General features: G+C 39.5%; 1 protein-coding gene across 1 annotated transcript in view; it reads right to left on the minus strand.

Annotated features, from left to right (window-relative positions):
* LOC138625008 (collagen alpha-1(II) chain) overlaps positions 1–16,653 on the minus strand; it is a 107,935-nt gene extending 91,282 nt beyond the window's left edge. Inside the window, exon 1 of the mRNA XM_069705643.1 lies at positions 16,018–16,653. Coding sequence (XP_069561744.1) covers positions 16,018–16,141 — 124 coding nt within the window. The 5' untranslated portion in view covers positions 16,142–16,653. The remainder of the gene's footprint in view (positions 1–16,017) is intronic.
* Between the last annotated feature and the right edge of the window lie 63 nt (positions 16,654–16,716).

The following is a 16,716-nucleotide window of genomic DNA, read 5'->3' on the forward strand; positions in this document are numbered from 1 at the left end:
GCACTGCCATCTTGCACAAATAATGTCATTTGAGAGTCTGTGCAATAGTGATCAGGGGGTGAAGCCGCGCTATTGAGTCCCACCTATACACCCGGGCCTCACGATTACTTTCTTCAGTGTGGTTGTTAATCATTACTTCATACTCCCTTTTTATGGTATCAAAAACTTAAAAACAAACTTATCATAAAAAATGTACAATTGAACAAATACCTGCTAAACATCAGCCTGTTAAAATTCATTGTTTGCATGTTAGGATGCTGACGCAGCTCTAATCAAAGCTGTATCTGAGTAAAGACATGGACCCACTGGGAAATCTTTGGATTTATAATTCAACAAGTTCCAATATGACTATATAAAATATAATATATAATATACAAAAGATAGTATAACAAATAGTACTGGGGCTTAGGCAATTGGCCAATAAGATAATCAGACAATTGGTTTTTTCAGAGTTAGGTATTTAACCGATGAAAAGAATACCTAGTCAAAAAATGAAATCCAGTTTATTACAGAAAATGAAAAAGATAAGTAGCAGCTGTTTTGTATTGTTTTACTCTGTAATGTTTTGCCCAATGTATTCCAAGTTATAACTGCCATACATAAATTATTTCTGATTTAACTTAATTTTCTAACTCTATTAATTACAATTTAATATCAGCAGGTTGTTCTTGGTTAATTGAAGTTTAATAAATAATAAAAATACAAATGAGTAGAGCCAGACATTGGTCAACTGAGACTTCCTGACCTGCAAAGTATTCGCTGCCATCATAACCACTGCCCTGTCTTGTTCAGGTCATCATCATGGTGAAGGCCATGGTGGACGGGGGAAGAAAGCACCATGGTTACATTTACAAAGTCATTAAAGTGCTTGTAAAGAACTCTTGTAAGAAATTTACAAGACTTGCTGTGTTTGAGCAAACAATTTTGTGTTGAATGAATCCTGACCCCAGAGTCAAGTGCAGTTGAACTGGTTACTCTTCAGGTCTCCAGTAAAACAAAGACTGCCTGAAAGTTAAAGGGGACAGTGAGTAAATCCACCACAGAACATATAGCCACATCAAAAAAGGAACAGAATAGAGGTGACAGTTTTCCAGAGTATTAGACTGACCCAGTGTAACATGTCATTGATACTCAAGACTGTCATGAATGTGGAACAATTAGTCCTTATAAACAGGATGTCCTCAAACTGACCCCTTTTGAACAGACTGACGGAAACACCGTCTAAACATGTCTAAGATCTGCACCATGGTAATGACAACCACACTTAGATATCCTGAGAGCCATTTATCTGTGTGTAAGGGCGCCAGCAGCACAGATACCGGTGGTTTTCTCTTCATGTCTGTCAGCAGCACAAACCACAGTCGATTACATCACTCTCACCTAATCAGCCGGGATGAGAACATAGCCGGGTCACGAGAACCAGGTTAACCTCGCTAAGCTTATGAGGGAGGGATCCCAAGAAAACAAAAGAACAAGGCAAAGACAGAGACAGGATGCTAATGATGATGGACGACGGAGGATTTTGCACAGAAAGGCCATTATCCTTGTAGGCATCAAAATCACATGAAGTAAGATTTCTACAAAGATACAGTACACTGAAATTTGGTTGATAGGCCAGCACTCCAACAACTGAAAGATGCAAGCAACAACCTCCAGCATATTTAATGAAAACCACAAGGTCCACTAAATTCATGAACCGAAACAAAATGAGCACACTGCCACAATGTGATAAAGATGACCCGTCGACATTTAACCAGCGCTCTGCGATTGAAACTTCACTCTCCACATTGTCTGAGCAAATATAACAATTTAAAACCTTCGTGGGCACTAACAAAACCAACATCTAACAGTGATAGGGAAAAAGCTGATTGCACGCATGCTAAACAACACCAACAATCTTGAAAAGCAAAGCAAAGCAAAGAACAGTTTTTAACATAATTGTGTTGGATTTGGAGGATTCTTGTGATGTACCACCTTATTTTTTACTGATTCAGCTGATGCACTGATTCCCAAACTGAGGTACTGTACATGTACCACTAGCGGTACGCATTCACACTATTCAATTCAGTTAGTATCTATCGGAAGCATCTGAGGCCTCGAGGCAACGTCTGTAAACCTTCTATGTAAGGCGTTTAAGGAACATCGGTAAATTGTAGCATCTAGACCAGGGGTATCAAACTCATTTTAGTTAAGGGGCCACATACTGCCCACTTTGATCTCAAGTGGGCCAGACCAGTAAAATCATAGCATAATAACGCATACATAACGACAATATTTCTCTATGTTTAAATCATTGGTGAAGGTTTTTGGATGATAAACCCTATTTTAAGGTCTTTCTACAATAAACTAGAAACATAAAGAGCAAAAACTCAGACATCAGCCCACTGTTTATCTGTCTGGGCTCTCCTCTGCAGATTCCCTCGCTTTGTGATGCGTTTGACGTCAAACGTGTCACAAAGTGAGCAGCGAGCGCTTCTGCCTCCGGAGCAGACGTCGCATTTACACTGTTTTTGAAGCAATTACTGGATTGATTAAAAAAATTACAAAACGTTTGTACTCATAAACCTCCATATTCTCATAGAAATGCAATTTATGCCTTTCTGTAATTTTCACACTTAGCAAAGTCATCTGGCAGGCCAAGCTGGACCCCCTGGCGGGCCGGATGCAGCCCGCGGGCCGTATGTTTGACACCTCTGATCTAGAGGAAGCTTGCATGTGAGGAATTTTGGAAACATCTGATATTGTGGTTAAAAAGCAGAATTATCCTCTAAACTGCATAAAAACTGAACATTTGTACTGTAATATGTTGTGTAATTATATTTTGCTTGAAATTGATTTTATCAAATGTTCATTGAACAAAGTATCATTCAGGAACTGCTACCTAAGTTAAGGTATCAGCAGGGGTATTGAAATACCAGCCCTAAAAAGTGTTTATCTGTGACATGTCAGTCTGAAGATTTACAATCTCATGTCTCTTGGGTATGCACTGCAGACTGAGGCCAAAAAAACTACAATCACTTGCCTTGTGTGTCTTTTCATTGTTCATTGTTCACAGGCTTTTTTTTTTGCCTATATTTACATGATCTACATTGACAGTAGACTACAGTTAATGACAGTGCCATTTTACAGGGTCATCACAGAGATGAAAGACTAAGTATCTGATTTTGATTACATGAACAGGATAATCGTTACCATATATTTACCAATAAAAGAAACCATGAAGATATATAAGTTATTTTCTTTAATTCGTCCGTGCAATCTGAGATGCAAAACGACACAAGGTTGTTCGTGTGACAGACACATATGCTAATGAAAGATTCCTCTGCATCATGAAGTCATTTGTGTCTGTAATGAAGTCCTTGTTTTTTCACTGATTTTCACTGAAAAAATGGCACAACAGTAAGATAACTTTACTTTGTCTTCAAACCAAATCAACTTGTTTTGAGTATTTTGTTGCGCTGAGATTCAGGCTTGCTTATCACTTTGACATTGATGTCCTGTGTGTGCAGCCCGGGCTGTGGCAATGATTATCAGCTTCTTCCTTACATTAAAAAGTACAACGTGTCCAACGGACAGACCTGCACACTGACAAACACAGAGGAACACACTCTCGTGCACAAAGCTCCGCAAAAATGGTTAACGTCTCTGTTCGGGGGGCTGTTTGGATTAGGGTGGCACGGTGCCATGCAGGCCATGAATAACAAAAGAAAGCCAGACTCCAGACCCCAAAATCAAATCCTACAGGGCTGGTAAAACCTTGAGCAGTCTGGACTAAAAATGTGAGCAATGACATACCGGACTGAGCAGAGACCTCAAAACAAATCAATTACATTAAAGTAAACAAAAGCTTAACACAGATCCTGACAGACAGCGACTGATAGGAGCTAAAAGGCGAGGGCGTGTGGTTCACCCACGGAAAAGTAACAAAAAAAGGAAAACAAAGCTGATTTGAAGCTTTTTCCCTCTCGCTGTCCCACGCATGATCCGCTCGAGTTCTGTTAGTCAAAACACAGTTGTCACCTCAGGTCCTTCATCAGTCAAGTTCAGTCAAACCAATAAAGATAAGCATCTGCACATGCTCATCATAATGTAGAACATTTATGAACATGTCGTGCGCTTTTCATTTCAGCCTATCACACCACTCATTCTACCTAAAGACCTATTCATTCATCAGAGAGGTTTACGAGGTCAATACGAGCTTGAAAATTGAGGACTCAAACTCAAATCCTAATTTAAATGCCGCAGGGCCACATACCCTTTAGCGGATGAGTTGAATGAATCCAAACTTTTTTTATACTTTGATGTTGAAAGACTGAAGGTGATCATTTTAGTTTCAACAAATCTGGAAAGACAAGACTAAAATCAACAATGTTCATGGAGAAAAATCTAGATATACACTGGGGACGGGCATTCTCAAACGACGGGACAGAGCTTTTTCTGCAGAGTTTGCACTGCCCAACATTTTCATTTATTTTTTTCCTAAGAATTCCACACAGAACTTTCTGTTGCCTGTAGTAGCCTTCGCTTGTTTCTCCTGTTTGTACCTGGGCATCTGATCTTAACGTGCAATACAGATTTTACAGATACCTGGTATTAAGTCACTCTTCTCCTCCTTTTGATGCTTAATGGCTGTTAGCAAAAAGCTTTTAGGTGCATTACTGCCACCTTCTGGCAGCAGTAACGCGCTACTACCAAGTGCTGGTACAAACAAGCGGAAATATATTTTTAAGGACAAGACGATAGATTAATTAACTATTAGATTTTTTAAAGATTTCATGACCCTTAGAAATTCTTGGCCCATAGCGTATGCCTCAGCACTACTGAACTGTGTTATCGTCCCACAACTATAAAACCACATGTATGAGTTATACTGTTGTACCTGGTGACATTTTCATTCATTACAATGAACTTGACCAGTGTAGTTTAGCTGAACTAACTTGTTGACTACATTTTTTTGATAACAGCAATAAGCAAACATCATTGAGAATTACATTTTTTTCTGAAAAGCTCAAATAAGTGAACTGCTAATATGTTTTTATTAATATGTATGACAGATTTATCAAGAAAATATCCTTATAAGTGAGAAACATTATTTGTATGTGCTGCTATGCTGTAATAGTCTTACTTAGAAAACTAAAATGTAAAAGTAAAACATTTTTGCTGGTTTATACATTTTTTTTTTAAAAACAGCTCATAAAATGACATTTTGGAGTTGAACAAAGAGGTGCATGAATGGCATGTTCAACATGACTGGGACAGCCAGATTGCTCTGTTTATTTGACCATGCAGTGCATCTTGCTGATGTCACACAGGGTCAAGGTAAATACACACAGTAAGAGAACAGTAACTCTGTGTGTGTGTGTGTGTGTGTGTGTGTGTGTGTGTGTGTGTGTGTGTGTGTGTGTGTGTGTGTGTGTGTGTGTGTGTGTGTGTGTGTGTGTGTGTGTGTGTGTGTGTGTGTGTGTGTGTGTGTCAGGGAGCCTATGTAGGAGCCAAGGTATCATGATAACCACAAGTGTGTTTAAAATCCCCCCAAACAGTTCCTACACTGAGAGGTAAAACAGAAGATTGTGCAGCGCGGACAGGAATGACGTGTGTGTGAGTGCATGTGTGTCTCACCGGTATGAGACAACATTGCATCACCTGGCATCTATTTTACAGAACACGGGCGTATTAAGGCCTTTACACATGTCACAGCTGCAGCAGTTAAAACTGACCTCCTGGCTCCACCTCGACTTTTTCTTAATGATGAACTACAATAATATGATAGTTTAAATGGCTCCCACGGGGCAAATGGTTGCCAAATAAAGTCAGACCCTACTATTAGACACCGATCTGCCTCAGATTTCGGTTTGATGAGCCAAACTTATGCCAAGTGCTTTAACTGAGACCTCTGCTCATAACCATTGTTTGGAGGGCAGCGAGACGATGTGGGTTTATCTTGGCAAGACGAGCAGTGCATTGTGACAAAACAATAAATAACAGCCAAATCTGCCAGAGATAAAAACATAACCTTTGAAACCCAGTTAATGCTAAAAAAAAAAAAACATGATATGGTGATATTATTTAAGTACCAATGTTACCGTGTTAAATCTAGCCTTGCCTTTCTTACACCTACAATGACAGCAGAAACAAGTTGTGAACAACAGTGGTCATCATGTATCATCACCTCTTAGCAAACTTGTCAGTTGTTACTTATTTACAAATCTAGCACTTATAGAGCAATATTATAATTTATTTGGAGTCAATTTTCTTTCCACACTGCAAATATAAGTTCCATAATTACTCTCTTTTATCTCTGTTTTTGGTCTCGATCAATGCCTGAGAGAACTGTCTGGCTCTTTAGCTGCTAAATGTTCCACTATGTTCATGGGTTAGTCCGTAATATGTCTGTGTTTTTTTTTTTTTTACACTACTACAGCAGTGCCAAAGCAGTGAAGTTGCTAAACAATGAGCTATAATAAATAATAATAATAATAATAATAAACGTTATTTGTATCGCACTTTTCTAAACTCCAGTTACAAAGTGCTCCACATAAAATAAACCATTAAAACAAAACAACAAGTGAATTCTAACAAGCCTTAACAACTCAAGGATCGTATAAAACAACCATAAAAACAAATTAAAACAGGGTATACAAGAAATAAGAGTAGATCACTAAATTTAACTAAAATCAACAAAGGCTCTCCGATAAAGGTATGTTTTAAGAAGAGATTTAACAGATGTCACCGACTCTGTAGACCTTATTTCCTCAGGCAGCTTGATCCATAACTTAAGCGCTCAGACTGAGAATGCTTTGTCACCCTTAGTTTTAAGATGTGTCTCTGGAACAGATACAAGTTTTTTGTCTGAGGATCTCAGACTAGAGCAGGCTTGTATGGAACAATTAGGTGAGCTAAATAGGAGGGAGAGAGGCTATGAAGTGTCTTAAACAGTAAAATCTTAAAATCATTTCTAAAACATACTGGGAGTCAATGCAAGAAGGCTAAAACGGGCGTGACATGGCCCCTTTTCCTGGTTTTAGTTAAAAGTCTGGCAGCTGAGTTCTGAACAGTTTGAAGTCGACTGAGGGTTTTTTGATTGAGACAAGGGAAGAGGCTGTTGCAGTATTCTAGGCGTGAGGAGATGAAGACATGTATAATGGTCTCAGCATCATAACATGTTAAAATAGGACACATTTTTGAGATATATCGAAGGTGATAAAAACAAGACTGCACAAGCTTTGTGATGTGGTGTTCGAAACTCAAATTGCTATCAAACTAAACCCCAAGATTTTTTACGACAGATGTAATGTATTCTACAAGCAGGGCAGCAGATTGGTTCGGTTAAGTGTGGTGGACCAATTACAAGAATCTGTTTTGCTTGAGTTGAGTTGTAGAACATTTTGTGACATCTAGATTTTCACGTCATCAAGGCAGTCGTGTAGAGAACTCAGCATGCCAAGATCAGAGACACTGATGGGTAGTTATATTTGAGTGTCATCAGCATAACAGTGGAAGGAAGCCCCGTTTTTGCGCATAACTTTTCCAAAGGGGAGCATATACAAGGAAAATAAAATTGGTCCCAAAACGGACCCCTGGGGGACTTCATATTTTACAGGGGGAAAAGACGACCTAAAATTATGAATTGGCACACAGAACCTCCTGTTGGTCAGCTATGAGGAGAAACATTTCAGTGCTGTGCCAGATATTCCTTTGAATATAACTTTAAAATAGTCTGGGACACAGACGGTGGATAGGGAACTGTTCAAAATTGACAACAACCGGGGCCCAATGGATTCAATGACTTCAACAAAAAAATTGGTTGGGATTACGCCAAGTACTGGAAGATGCTTTCATGTGAGCTCCTAATTCTAAAAACTACGGTAGGGAAATCTGAGGAAATTGACTTATTGTGCTGTGTTGTAAGTGATTGTCATAAGAGAGTGTGACAGTAGGGATGATAGTGGCTCTGATTGACTCTACTTTATCAATAAAATAAGATAACAACTTTTCATAGTCAGCATCAATTTCAGCAGAGCCACTGAGAGGAGTTGGATTTAAAAGCAACAGTGCTGAATAAAAACCTTGGGTTATGATGATGGGCAGAGATAAGTTCGGACACATATTGTGATCTAGCATTTTGAACCATGTTATTGTAATGGGCAAACAACTCCCTCATAGCCACATAGTGTACCTGAAAACCTGTTTTCTTCAATCTCCGTTGACTCAAATAGCTAAAAGGGCAGAGAATTTGGAGGCACTAAGTTCATTAAAAGTGCGAGTGCAAGAACAGGAAGGTTGACCAGTATTAAAACTGTCTATTTCACAGGCAAAAACTACACACTTATGATCCAAGACAGTCATATCCATTAATTCCATGGTGGGAACACTCACAGCCAGTGTAAAGACTAGGTACAAGGTATGACCACAATTATAGGTTTGTCCATAGACATACTGTTCAAGGTTAAAAGATGCAGTTATATATGTGTCATATATATAGTTATATATATATATATATATAGTTCATATTCTGTTTTCTATTTTTATTAGAGCCTGACCCATACTGGAGCTTTGGTGATCATACCAACACAAGGGAGTAAAAAAAAAAAATCAGATATCGCTATATTAGCCGATATTCATTCAGTCTCTTTCTTTCTTTCATGATCATTACAGGTAACTACGATAGCACACGCATACAAATGGAACAATTTCGTATTGACCTCAAACACTGCTTTCTGCATTATGAACTGTTAAACACATATTAGCCAACATGCACACCAATAGCGATATATCATTTGATAGGCCAATATCTGCCAATAAAATCGTCCATCCAATACATCGGTCAGGCTATAATTCCTATTCTGTTACATACTTGTATCTGGTTTCACTTGCTCACAAACTGTTACAGGTTTCCAGATTAAAAAAAATGGAAAAAAAGATTGTATTTCCATCAAACCATAACGCCTCATTGTGTCAGAAGGCACAAAAACAAGTGCACAAAAGACATTATTCATAGTTTAACTGGTGTACACTATATGTGTCAAAGCCAGTTTAATTGTAAAAAAAAAAATGAAAAGGCAATCCATTACCATGACAGCTCTGAGGTTCTTGAATGGGTAAGTGTTTCACATCAAACCACTAAGTATAGCTATTTGACAAGTACGAATTCAAACTGACACAGCGTACAAACATTACTGCTGGCAGCTAACTCAGGCACTACCTGCAGCACCGGGCGCACCACGTCACCCTTAGCTCTTTTAGTCAACACCACAAGGCAGGTGTTTATCATCTGCAAACCACAGAGAAACGCACCACTGCTGCACAAAGAATGGACACAATTATGTGTGTCTAAACTTTAGTCAAAGCGGAACCACAAACAGAACAGCCTGGGACAAAACAACCAGATCATTAAATTGACCTTCCTACATAAGTCTGTGTCTTTGTGTCCTACACGCTGCAGGCTCTTTGTGGTGGCTGAGCGATGGGAGACAATATGACACTACAAAATCATCACTGAGGTAATGTTGTAAATGTTTAAAAAAAAAAAAAAAAAAAAAAAGCCTTTTCTTTTATTCATCTCTAACACCAAACATCTGAGGAACTTACTCTGAAAACTATCAGCCCCACTTGATCTGCCATCTGGTTCCAGTTGGCTTGAGAAGACATTACAGACGAGGGGAGACGTTCTGGTCCAACATGTGGTTTGCACCTAGCCCTCTGCGCCCGCTTTCGTTCACACAAAGCGAACCACAAGCTGTGACCTGCTCCGCACCCAAAACCAGATCGATGACCCAGTCTCTGTGTACACTAAGGTAATAACGCCACGCACGATGCCGCACATGTGGGCCTCTGTCTGGTTAAAGGCTGGCTAATGGGCTCCAGATCAGGGCTCACCAAGCACTAAGGCCCAAGATCATGTTTCATTGGATGCAGATGCCTGGTTATGGATCTGGCATTATATTGGCAATGACATCATGAGCTCAACCTGCTCGAAGCGCATGAGTGTCTTGGTAACACATGGCTGGTGCTGTGCTTTTGATCTGACTTTGGACTTTGTGATACGTGTTGAAGAGTGCACCGACATGAATTTGAATGACAATGATTCTCCAGTAGAGGGGGTTATAAAAAAAACCTAAACAATGCAAGACCTTTGATTAAACTTTTACCGCAGGGCAGTGGTTTTTAACTGGTCTGGCCTCGTTTTTCCTCATTATATAGTGACCCAAATTTTGTAAATTTTGAAAACGCCCAAATTTGTCTCATTAAAATAAATAATTATTAATAGAACAGTTGAAAACATGAAATTAACACAAAAAAGAAAAATAACTGGAACTAGGGTGAAAAACACATGAAATGAAAGACGGAATTTTCTGGAATTACAGACAAACTGGTGTTGCTTATCAAGTTTCAAGAATCTAAATTAAACTGTATGAAATATTGTTTGAATATTCATATATATATCTACATATATATATATATATATATATATATATATATATGTAGATATATAACTGTTTTCAAATGCCTAAATGAGCACTAACTGATGTGACGATGTTAGTTCTGTCAAGACAATGCTGTCAGCAAATGTACTGTCATAGAAAACATATCTACGAAAAAAAAAAAAAGCAAAGCCACAAACATTCTGTTGACCTCAAAATAAGTGTTTGACTTTTTTTTTTCACGCACACATCTGCATCCCACTCAAAATGGCCCCAAGACCCACTTTTAGGCCTTGACCCACTTGTTGAGAACCACTGACAAATTGTACATCCTCATCTCATTGATCTCATTACAAACTGCATGAAATAACAGAAAAAAGAGCTATTTTTTAAACCGATAAGGTGTCGAGACACAAATATTACGTTAATCAGGGAGGTGGTGATCAAGGAAAGGTTTTGATGACATCTTTAAAATCTCAACAGTTCATTTTCTTTGGAGAATTGATCTGCTTATCAAATGTAAGGGCAGTCTGCTCATAAGGTAACATAATCTTTGCAAGTTAAAAAATAAACTGTCACTAGAAAGATGAATACAGTACATTTAATGGACATGCTTTAAACTTCCATCTTGAGGAAAAGAAATTGACGGAAGTGTTGATCGAAGAGAAATTTTGACCAAAAGTTGAAAGAAAAAGTTTAGGATCAGGGCTGCTTAAATAAGTGTCAACTGTTAGACTAATCATCACAGCTTCAGTCAGGATTTAATTGCAAATTAGTGGCAATTCTGCAGATAACTTTGGAGATACAATGTCTTCTGTTGTGTTTCAAAGTGCTTGAAGTTGGTTATCTAAACATCCTCACGCAGACACCATTGAACATATTTAAACAGGTTTACAGCTACTGTATGTCTGTTAAATGATGCCTTCCCAAATTCCCAAAGTGTGTGCTTGAGACGCGCAAAATACCACTCAGTGCCTAACCAGTGCTGGGGCTCCACTGACTCTCTCCACAGAAGGTCAATATGGTTACTCAGCGATTTCCACTTCTGAAGCGAGTGTGAGAGTGATAGGGCAACGGTTGAGTGGGTGGACAGGGGAAGTATGGAGACAGACACAGGGAGACCTCTTTTAAGCATCACAAAACCTTTCCTAACAGCTGTTCCGCATACTGTGCTCCAGTGATACCTATATCACAGGGTCAGAGGTCAGACTAAGCAGTTCCAGACATATGGGAGTGTCACAGCTGGATATGACTAACTGGAAGGATAGATGGATGGAGGGATACAGGAATGGATGGATTGGAAATGACAGAAAAGCCTAAAATCAAGCAGCCATAGTGCTATGGGAAGACAGCTGGGCCCGAAAACCTTTCTTTATTCATGTTTCCAGTGAACTGTGCGGAGCTGCATCTAGACAACGAGTCTGTCCACACTAAATTTGAAAAACCGTTATGGACCTCACTCATTCTATATCCCTGGAATTAAAGAGTCTGGACTAAAAACACAGTATGTGGCGGGTTGGTCACAATTTGGTCTAAAAGATCAATAAAGTCAATAACTTCTAGTCTCACGGCCGAGCAGATTGTTAGTTATCTTCAACACAAAGTTGACAGTTTGTCCTGAGAAATACACTCAAGGAAAACATAGGCCTTGTTTAAAAAAGGAAATGGTTCATCCTTCTGGAGAGCGTGGATATGCAATGAAAATTCCTTCAAGTTTTGGCTAGTTTTGGTTCTGGAGGAAAACCAAAAACATTGGGATTCATCTCCAGGAAACCATGAATATCCATATGCATTTCATTAAATAATGTTAAAATCAGTTTCTGAATTCTTGTAAGCTAATTTTTAACCAGATAATGACAGTATGATTAATAGCAACTTAACTGAAACCTGTCCACCTCAAACTATCACCAAAAGTTTTTTACACTTGGATCAGGTGGATAATTTGGTTTATTAATAAAAAAGTGAAATTGAAAGAGACTTGATGAAAAAAATCCTCACGCACATGAAGCATGTGACTAAAACATTCACCAGAGCTCCCAGTCTGGTGGCACAAAACATGAGATCTGAGTGGAGCATGTCCATCACACTTTACACAGGACTTTCCCCAAATTGACCGCCTGTCTTTTAGTAACACCAAATAGCTGAATACAGGGGTGAATGTCAGCCAACTGGATAGTTAGTAAAACCAACTATTTGCTGTGATTTGCCCTCCAAATTTGAAATAGTAGAGGATGAAAGAACACATTAATTTACATTTAATTTTTCGATGATTTTCTGGACATTTGTTCGGGGAACCTGACCATTAGGTAAACTAAATTACAATTGCTCTGCCCCATGTTTGTTGGGGTAAAAAGTAGGTGAGACCTTTACAGACTCATCTCAGATAAGATTATAGGTCTCTACATTGCTATCTATTTAACACTGGTCTGAAAGGTCCATACTTCAAAGTCTAATCCGAGCTGCTTTGACAATAATATATTTGTCGAACAGATACATCAACTGCAGAGACATTTTTGGTTAAACATCATTGAGCGAATGAAGGTAATTCATCAAATCTGAGTAAAAGGAATGTGTCATGTACAGTACATGTGATTTACTGCAGTCATAGAGGGTTCAGATACGGAGTTGAGTGACTGTTGTGCAACACGTCACAGTGGAGGGTGTTAAAGGGGTTCTCCTGTTCACTCTTTCTTCTGATCTTTTCCTTAAAGTGCAATTACAGTTTGTATTACCGTTATGTTGGAGGATGAAGTTTTTTTCCAAGTTACCTGAAATTGATTCATCTTAGTAAAGAAATTGAAAATGCTGTCTGAACTGAAAGTGGAGAAACATGTTCTATCTCTAAATCAGTGGTGTTATACCAGAACAAACAGCTACAGTAGATCACATCGTAGACCAGTGTCACACACGCTGAGGATGGTTCGGTGGATGACTTCGTCTGAAATGTCCCTGGAGTCCTGTTATCTTTGTTGTCCACTTGCACTCGTTTTATGTAGTTTCAGTCTTGAGCCTGTCATCAGATTAAGATTCATGACTCTGACCGTCTACAGACTGCAATCGAACCGCAACTTGGGATCACGCTAAAGCATGTAATACCTCCGTCAGTCCACTAGAGGACCCCGTGTCAGTGTCTCACCTCGGCATGAAAAGTACATGCATGTATGACCAGGGTTGAAGGAGGAGGACACATGACTATCATCTGGGAGGCCACTGGATTTCCTTTAAGCAATGCAAGTTACATACACAAAGTAACATATTAAATTTACATAACTTAATACGTAACGTATATTCCTAACCCTAACCACATGCTTTTTGGTGCCTAAATTTAAGGTACATTACTTTTTACGCCTAGGCGTGGTAAAACGCAGCACTGACAAGGAATCCCCCAGCAGACTGATGGGTGTATTACACGCTTTGGCATGATACCAGATTGACAGGATGACTGGTCCAAGTTGGTCACAACTATCTTTTAGAAATTATGGTGTCCAATAACTTTCTATTAGTTTTAGTTTTCACTGCTCAAGTAGTACAAGTCGTAAATAACCAAAGAGAGCTCCATAATACCACGTTGTTTCAGATAATCGGCATTTGGCTATGGATAAACGTGCTACCACTTACAGTACGTGCTGCCTCATATTCAGGTGTTGACTCACTGTATTGGCTGAATTCAAATTCCCAAATGAGCTTAATTACACGGAGCATGGCAGAATTAACTGAGGAAGCCCAACAGTTACAGAGGAAACACAAGGAGATTATCACGACCGTATTACATAACTATCAGTCCATTCAGTGGTACCTAGTCTGAACAAAGCTTTCACACTTTGCCATGTACAGTGACAATGATAAGACAGTGAAAATATTCAACAGGCTGGACTCAATGATCACGCTGCAGGACCCTTGTGTCACCTCACTGGTCTAATACAAACTCTCAGCTGCTCTCTCTGTTTGGCTCTCCTGTGTGGCTCTAACATACAGATGACAGAAAATGTGATAAAAACCTAAACTGGAGACAAACAACATGTAACGCTGCGGAATCCAGTCATGACATACTCGGGGCGCCTGGCAGAGGTTCAGCCTCAGATCAATTTCCACATGTCTTTGGATGGATTAAACAGCTCAAAAATGCAAGATAATCCTACAGCATGTGCACCGCTGTCACTGTATCAACAGCACTGACAAAACAAAGAAGATCCAGACAATGGGAGCACTGATGGGACAACAGGGCTGATTCTGGAGAACAATGTTTTGATTAACTAAGTCTGCTTGGCACAATAAAAGCATTCCATGTGATTTAATAATTGTGGATGACTTTTGGCTTCAGTTTCCACTTTTTTTTTTTTTTTGCAAACCAAAGACATTTTGTGAGGGTGATGTATCCAGCAAGTCCAAACATCTTATTTGGGCCATGCAAAAGTGTGAAGATGAAATGTGTCTAATGTCAACCGAACTGTTTGTGTTTCTCGATCGATCAAGATATCAATGGTCCACACAGATAAGCAAGAAAGCAGCAAAATATATCCATTTGTGTCTCTATTTGGATACAGTGAGTCAGTGATACATTTCACACATTTAAGAGCATTAATCACATATTTCAGATTTAGGTTTTAAGGGCTTCACATTTATGAGAAAACCTGTTGATGTAGAATAAATATCAGCAGGCTTTTAATTTGAAATAGAAATGTGCCCTAAAAAAAAGTATGAATTACTGTTTTCTTCTTTGACAAGCTGGTGATGTAATTGAATAAAGCCATTAAATGTAATTGGCCTGCAGTGAACATAGCCATATTGTTTCATTGTGGTCTCAGTTTAGTCTTCGCAGTCTTTGCCAGGCAAAGTTATTCTCTCAGCCAACTAGTGCTTTGGGCTCACACTCACCCTAAATTAAGAGCAATGAGAGGAAACTGAAGCTGCATAGTGTCAGGGGAGCAGCAGATGAGAAGTGGAAGTTTTTCATCTGGATCCAAACGGCACAGGACAAATGATGTAATGTGCTCCAGAAGATGAAACCTGATTAATGTGTCAGCTTGCTGTTGTCCTGCTGGTTTAAAGTACCTTCAACGGGGATGCGCCTTGTGATTATTGCACCAGCGAATGCTGATGACTGGGGAAAATCACAGTTAACGGAGGATGGTGAAGACAGCAGAAATTCACAGATTGGTGGTTTTCCAATAGTGGTTTTATGTCACATAAAAGGGGGATTTGGTGATTATTTCAGGGCTCAGTTCTGGAAGAAACGCGTATATATGCGCAAGTATATGTACACTAATTAAATATTTTGTTAAAAACCCTGAAGCCCTTTATCACTGTGCTCATTTGGCTTAAAGGTACAGGAAATATTTAATTCTGAATGCCTGTCACTCAAAAGCAAAGGTGGGGGGTCTTAACCTATTTGTTTGTGTACACGTAAGGTCTTTATTTAAACACAAATAAGCAATGAGTTTCCACTTTGAAAGCAAAAGAGTAAACTTTACGGTCACAGGAGTTTTGCCAAACTTTAAATGATTAAAAATCATGCCATGAAACGAGTATATTTATTCTGCACTGATATTTTACTCCAACCGTCGAGAGGCTCCACAGGTGTTTACTCTACTCTTACCTGTTTGCAGCATCCCGGAACCGGACTCGCCTCCGGAGTCCACCGGCGCGTCGTCAGGTGAGGCAGTGCTCGTCTTCAGGAGCGCGAGGAGGCAAACTGTCCATTTCAACAACCTCAGCAACATCTTTCCCGTTTTATCGCCTTTGCAGTGTGGGATTAAACATATGCAAAGTGCACGCGTGTGTTCTGAAAAACCTGCTTCGGTCAAACAAAAGTCAACGTGAGGAACATCGTTGAACGGCACTTAAATTCCTCATGAAGTGTGTCGTTTAAGCTGGAGTGGAGTAGAGTATCTTACTTGTCATCCTCTTCACCTCTCCTCCTCCTCCTCTTCAGCCTCAGCCTGCAGCAGCTTCTCTCCTCCTGCATCACATCACCGAGGCGCCAAACGAGCCAACAGAAGCCCCGCCCCCTTGATTTTTAATGCAGACCAATTAAAATCCTGCAGGGCCTCCACCCGTTTGGTTTTAAAGTCTGTCTCCCACTTGTTCCTGCATTGTTTGATTGGAGAGATTGGCTTTTTACACCGACCAAGAAACATTAAGACCTTTCATCACCCGCGTCTAATCCGATGTAGTCTGGGCTCTCAATTCAGAACACAAAGCACAACACAGGTAAAAGTAGGAACCAGAACCAGTGGCGATCCTAGACTGTAGGGGGCCCCAGGCAAAGAAACATATCAACACCTTACGGCACCCA

The sequence above is a fragment of the Brachyistius frenatus genome, unplaced genomic scaffold (assembly GCF_029030835.1).
Source record: "Brachyistius frenatus isolate BFR_SWC_R1_liver_20210118 unplaced genomic scaffold, ASM2903083v1 Contig_3, whole genome shotgun sequence".
Lineage (NCBI taxonomy): Eukaryota > Metazoa > Chordata > Actinopteri > Embiotocidae > Brachyistius > Brachyistius frenatus.